General features: G+C 43.2%; 1 protein-coding gene across 1 annotated transcript; it reads right to left on the bottom strand.

Annotated features, from left to right (window-relative positions):
• Positions 1–341: 341 nt before the first annotated feature.
• On the bottom strand, positions 342–9354 carry LOC107316774 (uncharacterized). The gene is made up of 5 exons (XM_032446242.2): positions 8992–9354; positions 7763–7995; positions 5448–7180; positions 3630–3770; positions 342–2100 (listed from the first exon to the last, which is right to left on the bottom strand). The coding sequence occupies exons 1-5, from the start codon at positions 9268–9270 to the stop codon at positions 926–928; spliced, it is 3561 nt and encodes a 1186-aa protein (XP_032302133.2). The 5' UTR covers positions 9271–9354; the 3' UTR covers positions 342–925.
• Between the last annotated feature and the right edge of the window lie 3017 nt (positions 9355–12371).

Here is a 12371-nt window from a genome sequence, read left to right on the forward strand (position 1 = left end):
TACTGCTGGTTTGACTTCTGCATCAAAAACGAGGCCTGGCTTACAGCTGAATGTCTTTTGCAAACTTGAAGTTGTCAGCTGGAAGGTTTTGTACTTATTCAAAAAGTTAATCAAAGCTGCAGACATAGACAGATGCTACTGGCCTGTGCAAGAGGTAAATCCTTTTGCTGCTGTTACATTTGTGAGGCAAGTACTGTTCCTTCAAAAAAGATCTTAATGGGTCAGCAGCGCTTTCATACTTGTGGTTTAATAGTCACGGTTCATCTCCCTGTCTGCCTTCTGCTTCACTAGGTCTGGTTCTGCTCACTTCCCTGACAGTAGGAGCATGCACTTATGTCTTAGGCTATTTAGCCTGCACAAACTATCTGTTGGCTGTCTGCTTCTCAGTGGCTGTTTGCTGTGTCAGAGCAGTGTTGGTGGTTGTTGGACTGCCCTGTGTGCAGCATGGCTTCTCTGCGTACTGTTTAAAAAAGAAATATATGGATATAATTATGGGATAACAGGGACTCAGGGCTTGTAGGGCCTTCAAATTTCAGTGAAAACATTGGCTTTTGTTATGGTTCTCCTGACAGTTCTGCTGTTTCTTCACAAAACTAATGGAGTCATAATGAAATTGGCTTTACTCAACTCTGGCTCATTCCTACTAGCATCAGTCTGGTGTACATTTTCTGACTGAGTGGTGCAGACCCGTTGGTCTGTCCACCTTATCTGTAGATAACTTTACCTTATGCATTTGGCATTTTGTTCTTAGTTTCAGGATTCTGATTCTTCTTATGCTTCTTCATTAGGCATAGCTTATGTAACATATGTCCTACCTGAAATTGAAAAATTAACTACTTAGCCTTATGCTCCATTTTCTTTTCTGGTGCAATAAGGAAAGTACTTCCTAGCATACAAATGTTCTATTTGTGTATTTGCTTTGCTATCATTTAGAAGATGTCATCTTAAATCTACAGATATTACCCTGGTCACGTTGGGTAGTTGTACCCTCTCGATAATGGGGTGGGAGTTGATATTTTGGTGGCTGGGAAGATGGTGTGATGTGAGACAACCTTACTGACCTGGAATACTGCTCTGGGGAGGTAAGTGATAACAAAGGTGGCAGCCATAATGAATGTGATGGTGATCCCCCACACTCATGTACAGGTATTTTGCGAGGCTGCAGAACATCCATTGCCACATCAGCATGGCTTAGCTGGGAGTTGCTCTGAAATGTCATAAACTTGGATATAGGAATCTTACTGTAATACTTGCAAGAACAGTAAATTAATGTGAGCAGAACCAGCCCAACAGTGACACAAAGGCTGCTTAGTAAGGCTGTTGTGGGCTTTATGATATTGGAGTCACCCCAGCCTTGAAGTGCAGGCACAGTACTGTTGAAAGATCCACCAAATGGCTTTGTAGTGGGAAAGCAGTTATCACTGTATGAAATATTGAAGATGGCATCAATCTTGTATTCTGGTAACATTGCTTGGATGAAATGCGGACTGACGTATCCATCTGGCACTCGTAGTTTGTTTAGTGCTTCCTGGATTTCCTCTTTTTTGCACCAGCTGAAGGGTCTGTTGACACTTGTACACAGGGAACTGTTGTACCATGAGATCAGCGTGGATCCAGGTTTGAGAGTGGTCACCATAATGTCTTTGGGGCTGGTGGAGTTCAAATACAAGGAGAGCTTCTCTAGAAATAAACTAATCCTTTTCCTCTCTCTCAAGAAGGAATAGTAGCTGTTTTTGGTTCTGATGGTGTAAAGGTGGCATGGTACGTGTGTGGGCTTCAGAAGCTCAATGGTAAAGGATTGCCAGACAGTCAGTCCCCCCGAATCTGTGGCAGACAGCATGAACTCTTGAGGTGAATACTGGAAATCAATAGCAAGGGGATAGCCATGCATGATCTGCTGAGTCACATTAAACTGAAGCCAGCTTTCTGATCCCCCTGGAGAGCCATCAGCTGGAATTAACTGCAAAGATAACTGAGTTGAATTGCCATCTTCCTCATCATAAAATGTGTCGGCAGATACAGGAAAAGAGAACAGGCATCCGATAGTTGCTGTTACAAATTGGATTGAATGAACGACCTTTGGAGAAGTGTTTGTTTGACCTTTAGAGAGGGATGAGGAAAGGAAAAGGGTTATGAGGAAAAAATAGCTATCTGATAAGCTTATAATGACAAGCTTTTAATGATACTGTAAAGCATTGCTCCTGATTACATCTTAATGACAATTTCATGTGCTTTTGGGTGTAAATTTTACACTTGACTTTACAATTCTCTGGTTACAATGAAGCATATTTAGCGGTGATGTGTTCATTGAAACAAATACAAAGACACTTCTATTTAATATATTAGCAAAGTCTTTTCCACAAAAGTATATCTTAATCTAACTCATAGAAATACCACAGCATGCTTCTCAGATTATGGATATACTTCATGCTGGCAGTCAAGTATGTCCCATTTCTGACGCTTTAAGTATCAAGGAGTAAGTGCAGTGTTCCTTCCTATTGCAACATTCTTTTAATTCTTTTTTTTCATTTTGAGTTATGGAAAGTTTATGTAACCATAAAGGTCCTTCCTTGTACGGTTGGATAGTGTATTGAAATCAGTGGGGATTACAGTCTGAAGCTACCCAGCAGGAAAGGAAACTTCATAGTACTCTGATACCTTCAATATTGAAGGCTTTGGCACAGGTATCTCATTAGCAGGGTTCTCCTCAGATGGTATACATTCATTCCCAAATTAAATTCACAGGAGCCCCTGGCAGTGTGCTTGCACAAGCTGAGACCCCCACTGCAGAAAAATATACAGTTTCTGAGTAAGATGTTCTCTTTGGAAACAGAAGCGAATCTTGAAGAAATAACACTTAGCGCTGTAAGGAACTGGTACAGCTCTGGTTGTGAGTGTTCCATTAGATTCAGAACATGAGTTCATGTATGAGGTAGATCTTAACACCTGTTATTGTTTTGTTTTCTATTGACAACACCAAGCATGGATTTCTTGTCGGGGAATTTTATGAGAATGTTTGCGTTTTCTTTGCACTCTATTGAGCCACACCTATTATTGAGAATAGTTTCAGGTTAATCAGGCAAACGCTGGGTGCCAGCACTGTCCCCCCACTTCTGGAGATGGCAGATACACTGCCTGGGGCAGCATTTGCCTTGGCAGCAACACATCTGCCCAATTAGTAGAGCACTTACGAATGACTATATGGGCCGACACCAAGTGAGCCGTGAGGAAGATAAAATGTGGTGATGAATTTGAAAAGGAAAAATGACTATTTGGTCAAGCTTGCTGGCAGGCTCAGAGTAAGGGCGAAGATGAGAACTCATAGGATTCCCACAGTCTGTGACAGAGATGTTCATTTCTTCCTGCTAGTTTTCACGTATCTCATTTATGTGTGTTTTCAACACCAGGACAGGGAACGCTTTGCAGGATCTATTAAAGTGACACTCTAAGCTCATCCTCAGGTACTACTTACCTAATTAAAAAGAGGATTCATTCAAAGAGCACAAAGTTTAGGTCACGATGCTTTGAATGTTATGACCCCATACTACATGAATTCTGGTATCAGAGAGCAGCAATACCTTGCAAAGATCACTGAGGATGATGATGACTTCAATGCTTTTTTTTTTTACCTGGGGTTTCATTCTGAAGCTCTTGTGAAGTAGAAGATGGAGGGAGAATCCCTATACTTTCTGTAGACTGTAGTGTTTCATCAGTAGGCAATTGCGAGATGCTTGCATCCTGGTGTGATGGTGGTGGTGTCTGAAGCAGCTCTGTGAAAACAAGGTATTATTTATTGTAGTGTTTGGTAGAAGATTGCTTAAATGTATGTAAAAAAAAATCTTGATTTAATAATTTGCTATACAGTTGGGAATATATTTTCAAGGCTTTTATGGCATGTCTTTAAAAATTCTTTGCCAGCATCTGCCAGCAAGGTTAGAGCCATGGAAAGGAAGCTAGAGAAGAAAGCAGTGTAGATCTGAGTTTCTGCTGTTAGACTCTTATCTCATGTCTGTAAACTGAGCTGGCTTCTGATCTTGTCTCTGGAACTGATTTGCTGTGTAGGCATTGAATACATCAGCATCTCTCTTCAGTAGGATTATCACAGTGTGATTGCTCTGTCCTGCAGTGGGCTTTGGCATATTGTCTTAATTTCTCAGCCATTACCACACAGATCGCTGGAATGAAAAATACTGTAATAATGTTGTAAAATACTTGCAATACCTTACACACCTGATGCGCTAGGCATTTATTTCAATAACTTGTAAATCACCATTCAAGGTTTTGGTCATTGGGTGAAAACGGTGTTGGAAAATGTAGCATCTGAGTGAATAAAAGGATTATATTAACTGGCTGGGTAATACTCAGCCTCTCCTTTGGAATAGCAACAGAGCCTTTCCTCAGGCAGTTTCTCTTAGCAGAGCAGAGAGTTTTGAATATCTCTCTATGGTCTGCATTTGCCAGTGTTAAGAGCAGCATCATGTTACTGTTGTTGTGTCATCTATCTGGGCTTTCACAGCTGGTTGCATAGGCACCTGATTACAAACCTGAACATTTCAAGCTGCAGTTTTTCACTGTGGGTGCACGGATAAGGTAGGTCTAGAAGAGCTTTAGAAAGAAAATATTTCAGAAGGACACTTGCTGGGTCAATTCTATAAAAATAGGGGCAGTGACTTTGCTTGAGAACGAAGGAAGGGTTTGGCTCTGAATGCCTGAACTGACTCAGTATTTAAGCTCTATCATGTACCTTTTCAGAGGTATAATGGAAGCAGATGCAGACACAATCCTTCAGACCTACCCAACTGGTCTTATAAACATGCTACCTCTTGAAGTCTAGCTTGTGCTTAAGCCTGACTCTGATTCATGCACTTGGAGGAGGACTCTAAAGGATGTAGCTACATTTATGTCATTTCTGATAAACATTTGTTGCTGTGTTCTTAACGACAACCACAGTGTTCCGCAAGCAGTCTTATCTAGTGTCTTATTATCCTTGCTCTGAGAAAGTTTATCTAGTGCTTAACTTACATCAGCTTCAGTGTAATATAGAGTCATTAGTGCTGCTTTTGTTCCCACGGGATGTGGAGAACAGTTCTTACATCTTTTCAGCAAGCTGTAACATAAACTTGCATCTTTCCTCAGTTCTCTAGATTAATTATTTCCATTTATGTCATGTTTTCTAGTCTTCTGACCGTCATTGTGTTCCTTTGGATCTTTTTCAATGGGTCCATATCTTTCCTGAGATAGGACTGCCAGATCTGGGTCTGCTTGTCATTAGGGGAAATGTATGAAGTTGAGAGAGAAAATTACTTTCCCTTACAAGGAACTCTGTTGCTGAGGTATCCAAAGTGCAGCATGGTCGTGCTGATGCAGAGTAAATTATATCGATCTATTTTATTAGGACTCTCGCAGAAGGAAATAAAATGAAGGGGAAGTTAAATGTTGTAACGTACCTGACACACTGTTGAACAGATGAGACGTGGCAGTAAATAAAGTCAGCAGGGGTAGTTCTATGGCATCAACTATGACATCTGAGATTTTGGGTGACTCCAGGGTAGGCTCAGTGATGATTGGCAAAATCATTCCTGTTCCCAGATCTCTGCCTGAGTGCAGCTCCTTTGTGGGTAAAATACTTGGAGACTGTATCTGTGTTTTGAGCATGCTGCCACAAATAGAATGTATAATTGGTGGTGTAAGAGTAAGAACTGGAGTGCTATCAGAATGGGCCGGAAATGGCAGACTTGATTCATAAGATGTTTTAGCTTCACCAGGGAAAGGGCTGTACAAGGAGCTGGAAAAGCAGGCTGAGATTTCAGAATGTAAATTGAGTTTGGGATAGAGGGTCTGGGCTTCTGATTGGATTGCAGAAGAAACTGTCCCTTCAATAAATGCAGACCTATACGATGACGGCATAGTTGTGGAAGACTTAGATAATAGTTCATGGCTATGAGCTAACTCCTGGCTTGGGCTACTACTTGCTGGTGAAGGTGGAAACATATAATTGATGGGAAATGTGAAATCAGATGAAGCTGTGGCTGTTAGCAAAGTGCTTGGGGATAGAGACAGAAGCCTCTCCAGAGACAGGGATGCACTAGAAAGCATTTCAGATTTTGGAAAGTGGCTTCTTTCCTTATCACTGTAATCTGGTATTTCTGATGTTGACGTTTCTTGTAGCAAAATTACATGACGTTCTGTCTCTGAAGAAAGTGCCTCTGTCAAGGTATGGGGCCATTCATGAAGGGTGTTCATCATCAGAGTGTACATGGGTCTGGGAAACAGGTCTTTATTTGAGGTGATGTCCTGTAGGAGATGAGATCCATATACTTCTGTTTTACTAGAATGGAAATATAAGTCTGTCTGAAGCAGGTGAGGCTCAGGTTGCTGTAGCAGCAAGGACACTTCAGGAGCACTGGTGGGCAGCACTTCCAGCTCAGTGAAGAGAAGCATTGATTTAGGAACCAGTGAAGGTGAAAGATCTGAGGAACTAGTGTCTCCAAACATAACAACTACTGTTGGATTATTAGTTGGCATGTCCCACGCTGAATCCATTTTTAAGGTGACTAAACTTCCTTGACTTACAGAATGGATGTTATTCTGCAACTCAACACTTGCTGCTGTTATACTTTCCCTATATAAATTCTGGGTAGCTGATACAGTAAGTTGTAAGAGTAAACGACTTGGCACAGCAGAGAACAAAGGATGGGGAGCAACAGCAGCTGGTCTCTGAGTAATTCTAATTACTTTCAATGTCGGTGTTGGTGTGATCATTAATGGCCTGTGCTGTTGTCTCGGAGACTTTCTTTTGTTACTCCCTGTCCTAAGTATTCTCCAGCCTGAAATTTCATATCCTAGGAGTTGTGAGAGATGATGGGAATCAATATTGCGTTGCAGGACTTGGATGAATTCGCGGGGCACAGCGAGCTCTCCACACTTGACAAGCCAGGAGAGTCCTACATAGCGGTTCACTGTGAAGTCAATGTGCAAAGTGTCTCTGGCCAGCACAGTCACGTTCTGCAAGTTTCTGTGTACCACGTCTGTGTACTGGAACAGGGTTACCAGGGAGGAATCCAGATGGAGATATTCAGCGATTGTGTACACGATGTAGAGGCGTTCCTGTGCTTCCAGGGTTTTGGCTCCAATGGAGAGAATGACTTCAGCAGAAGTGATGGGAACTTCCTTCCCACACCTATGAGGATTGGCATTAAAGTCCAAAATTGGATTGATTAAGTTGTTAATCTGCCCCTCCCCCACTTTTTTTTGGTGAAGGTACTTGTTTGAATTCAATCCATTTTCCTATGAACATACATCACTCAACCTCACCTCTTCATCCAAAATTTCCTCCTACTGGATGTATGAACGTTCTACACTTGTTTATCTTCAGCAAGAGCTGTGTTTAACCCCACTGCTAATCTAGAGCACAGCAGCATGATTTGGATTTATCAAATACTACCATCGTGATGCTGACTTCAAAGTAATTCAGTTAAAAGATTTACATTTGATGTCAACTAGACTGGGAATACTTATATATAGGAAAGAGACCCAGTATCATCAGTGGAAGTGGGTAGTGTATTGCAGAGACAATTGATGGCCTTGCCTCTCTCCCCACAAAGGAAGAGCTCCAGTTCCCAGCTGGGCCAGGGAGGCTGGATGCTGCCTTGTCAGCAGCCACCTGGAAAATCAGCATCCCACCGCATTTCTTCTTTTCCATTTTCATTTTTTTTTAAAACTCAGATTTGGGCAAAGGCCCTCAGCATCTGACAGTACTCACTGGTGCCTGTTTGGTATGTGGTTGAAGCTGTTCTCCATGTCCAGAAATGAAATGCTGTCCTGAACATGGATGGTGAACGTCACAGCAGCTCTCTGGGCACATGTTCTTCCAGGGGCAGTTATGCTTAGCAAATACGCTCCACTCTCCCCAGTCATTGGCAGCCCCTGCAGCATGTTTGTGTTGGGATTGAAGTCCAACCAGCTTGGCAAATTTGCACCACTGGCCAAAGTGACCTGCTCCATAAAAGAACAGAAGATGAACAGAATTAAAGGCAGGAAGTAGGTGTTCCTATTCGACATAGATCACCGTGAAAGTAATGCTTCCTATTTATTTTCATGGAAACTACAATAGAGATGAAGAACACAATAATGCTATTGGATAGAGCAAATTCTCAGCTGCCAACACTATTTTTCAGCATAGTCGCTACCATTAAGCTAGGTACTTGCACCAGTGATGGACAAGAGCCTGCGTGCCTCACTCATAAACGTGCCCATTGGGAACATGGCTTATCTTTCACATTGCTGTTATCACTGCTAAAATGCACCACCTCGTGGTGCTCACATCTACCGTTTGGTCTCCATAAACGTTCACCGAACATGGATGGATGCCAATGCATGCCATTGTTTTCTCACGTGAAGTAATTCAATGACACGTCTTTCTTAATCCATGCTTCCATGTCAGACGCCATTTTGTCAGACTGCCCCTCTGCTGCCATCTGTCACAAAGCAACAAGATGCAATGGAATATTGGTGAGAAGGTTCAACTTCTACTGCCATTCCACCAACATCTGCCTCTGATATTGTGGGCCGACATCATAAAATAAGAGGTGCTGCTTTTGGAGCGGCCCCTGTAGTTTTACAGGTAGCATGCTCTAAATAGGAAAAACAGAAGTCCAGGAAAAGCTGCAAATGAACTGTTGTTTTAGAGGTGGTGCACCTCAGTCTTTCTGTAGTGCTTGTTTTGTTCTTTTAAACGTAGTGACAACTCTGTACACTTCAAAGACCTCTCATTCTTCATGCTGCAGGTGTATGAAATACACATTGTGCGTGGGTTTTCTCTGATTAAGCCGTAGTTGTTACATTGGAAAAGAGCAGCAGTTACCTTCTTACCATCATTTCTAATTCTTCTGAGTGCATCTCTGAAGAGACTTTCATTGAGTTAATTTTAAAAATAAAGTGAATGCTCATTTGTTGAAGGATTATACCAAGAAGTGCATTTAACAGCATTACCTTGTACTGAGTTATCGTTCCCTGAAAGGCAAATACTGGCATGGGATAACAGAATATCTTTCCCACGAGGGCTGTTGCATCTGGGATTCCTTTCAGGACCTTTGTTTCTTCACACGTGTTATCTGACTCCTTGACAACTGTAGCAGACGTGTTTACACCGACATGCCAGTGCAAAGAGAAGGTAGAGTTCAGGTGAAACTTGCATTGCAGGAGGGAGCAGGACCCTGCGGCAGGACACCTACTGTCAGTGCCAGCAGGGCTCCTGTGGGCATCTGTCATCCAGTAGCAGCTGTGTGGGGCTGCCCGTGTGCACCCTGCTACCAGGTAAATGCTGCTACTTCATTGCACTTTCAATCTGTAAGGGAAAAGGGAGAAAAAAGAAAACCAAACCACACGTATATGCACTTTAGATCAGTCTACTTCATCTTGTGAGGAAGCAGAAAAGTGTAAAATGAAGGAAGGCTTTAAGCAGCATCTGTTAGAAGCCCTCCGATCTGTTTGTTACAGCCCACAGCTGGATCTTTAGTGGGCTGTAGACTTTATAAAAGCCTCTGTACTCACCACCACTGCTCTGTTCAGCTAAAGACCTCTCATGGGAAAGTACCTTGTAGCACAGAGCCAACTCATAACGCTTTTCAGCTGCTGTTGCTCCCATTGCTGTTCCTGTCCCAATGAAAGACCACTTGGTCTCCAGGAGCTGAAATGTTACACGAGGGCCTCCTCAGGGGGGCCTTCAACATATGGCTTAGAAGAGCCAGATAACAGAGCAGTAACCCGACCTGACAGGGTTTGTGGTATAGCGGTAGCAAAAGGAAAACCAGGTGTGGCATACAGCAAACAAACTGAAAGCAAAGGCACGGTCAGTATCCATGTCTCTGGAGTATCATGGGCCAGACTCCCGCTGCTTTGGCTTGCTGCAGTTTTTCAGAGGAGATAAAAGCAATAATAAGTAGTGAAATGGTATCTGCAGGTGCAGGGCTCTCACAGATCTGTAAGCTGCTTCCAAATGCAACACCTTTTGCATGAGTGGGGCCTGCAGTACGCTTCATCTGTCCTGCTGAGGGTAGATTTATTTCAAAGCATGCAGGAGAAAAATAGTTACAGGCAGAAAGTACAATGTTTCCTAAACCAATTGATACAGCTGGGAATGCCTGAACAATACTTTGGGCCCAGAAGATTGAAGAAGCAATGCTTTTTGTTACAGATCTTACAGCTGGACATCTTGAAAGCCACAGCCCTCTCTGCGCAGAGACAGCCATGGGTCTGGGAATGAGTCTTGCTCTGGTTTATTCCTCCTGTTTGTGTGCACCATGCTTTGTAGTAGCTGCCAGCCATTCTGTCATGCCGTGTTGCCCAGATCTCTTCCATTTGGGTGGAATTATTCTTTGGATAGAGTGAGAAATTGTAACCAATGCGGTAATCAACGCCCCCAAGTATTCATGTGTACAGGCAAAAACACCCACCCCGTGTGACATCTCCTGAACCACAAAGTGGTTACCTGGAGGCTGTGTGTGTCCTACTGGAGGGATATGGCACTCTGAACAACCAAAAGGAGTTTCTCTGCAGAGCTCAGTGCACACGCTTGAGGTGGCTACTGTGCTTGGGTGGAGATGAAGCAGCATCCTCTTTTCCTCACAGGCAGAATTGGCTCTGAATGAATCAGAGGTTGTGTGACGATGCTCAGTTATGGTGAGAAAAGTTGCTGCAGACAAATGTTCATTTTTCACTGTCAGTTCCTCCTGTGTTACTTTCCTCTGCAATCTGAGAAAACACACCGGCATGCCCTAACTCAGCCATTACAGCATTATGAAATGAGCGAGTAGGTGGTGGGGTGGAAGTTCCTGTTACAGATGAGAACTTTTATTTAGAGAACAGAACTCTTATACGAGGGAATGGGCTCTTGACAGCTGACTAATCTCTGCTAATGGATTTGCCTCCTGAGAGCTTAGTAAATATTGCCGTGTAACCATGCATGAATCATCATTTTGGAGCACCCGGATGGCAATGTTCCAAGAACTCATCTCGCTGCGATCTGAAAGAGGTCCTAACTACCACCCAAAGGTGCAGTATCCGCCCCAGTCCCTGGTCCCTGCTGCAACTCAGGGGATGGAAAACACCACGCCCCAGGCGTTTCACCTGTTTGCATCCTTCTGAATTAACTCTGGACCTTTTGAGAAACATGATGCATTTGCTTTGCCGAGCCAAGTGCGGCAAAAGCACATTCTGTGCTATATTGACTCTCCAGTTATAAGCTAAAGCTCCATATAAAGATGCTATAGATGCATAATATTATAATATATTTGAAAATATTCTGGCTTCCTGTAATTCTCACTACAGCGCAATTATTGAGCTCAGAATTCATTTTTTAGGCAAATTGAAACATGTGGTCAAATATGATGTGAAATACCTTTTGATAAAAACAGAGATGATCAAACATACCTTATTTCTTTTTGGTCTAAATGCAGAAAAACTTCTTCATAAACGTAGCTCATTCAGAAGCAAGGACTCCTGACTGAAAGTATTGCTGTCTCAATGAGAAGTAATTTGGCTTTCTGTCTACTCTCTGTCTCCTCTCTGGCTTCTTTGTGGTTTCTTTGGTGTCTCTGGCTCTTCTCTTGTTCCTCTGGCTCTCTATCTTCTATTGCTTCACAGGCACCTTTGCCTCCTATCTCCTCTCAGGCACCATTTTGGCACCTCTTGTCTCTCAGTCATCTTTCTTGCTTCTCTAGGTTTTCTGTCTCCTCTCTGGTTTCATGTTGGTTGCACTGAGAGACCTGGGACTCTTCAGCCTGGAGAAGGTTCGGAGGGGATCTCATCACTGTCTAAAGTGCAAGAGTCAAATCGATGGCAGTGGATTCTTTTGGTGCTGAGCAGCAATAGAACAAGAGGCAACGGGCAGAAACTGGAGCATGGGAAGTTCCAAAGAAGCAAAGGAAAACTTCTTTACTGTCAGAGTGGCAGAGCACAAGAACAGGTGACACAGAGAGGTGGTGGAATCTCCTCTGGAGATATTCAAGATCTGCTCACACCCCTGTGCAACCTGCCGTAGAGGATCAGCTTTAGCAGAGTGGTTGGACTTGATCTCCAGAGGTCCCTTCCAACCCCTACCATTCTGTCATTCGATCTACTCTCTTGTTTCCCTGGCTTCTCTGTTTCCGCTCTGTTCCCCCTCTGGCACTTCTCTGACTCTTCTCTATCACCTCTTTTGCTCCTCTCTGCTCTCCAGCCTTTCTTTAGCTTCTCTGTCACCTCTGCTTCCTCTGTGGCTCCCTTATGGATCTTCTGTGCATTCCATGGCTCGTCTCTGACTTCTCTGAATCCTCTTTCTGTTCTGTTCTCTCTGGCTTCTCTTGCTCCTTTCTGTCTCCTCTCTGGCTTCT

This window comes from Coturnix japonica, chromosome 1 (assembly GCF_054131305.1).
Source record: "Coturnix japonica strain WE chromosome 1, WE-NBRP24, whole genome shotgun sequence".
NCBI classification, from domain to species: domain Eukaryota; kingdom Metazoa; phylum Chordata; class Aves; order Galliformes; family Phasianidae; genus Coturnix; species Coturnix japonica.

Coding starts and splice junctions, on each gene's coding strand:
- LOC107316774 (XM_032446242.2), bottom strand. CDS start 9,270: ATGACAGATGCCCACAGGAGCCCTGCTGGCACTGACAGTAGGTGTCCT. Junction 3,771..5,447: donor TCTGTTCAACAGTGTGTCAG/GTACGTTACAAC, acceptor TTGTTTTCACAG/AGCTGCTTCAGACACCACCA. Junction 2,101..3,629: donor GCTTCAGAATGAAACCCCAG/GTAAAAAAAAAA, acceptor CCCTCTCTAAAG/GTCAAACAAACACTTCTCCA.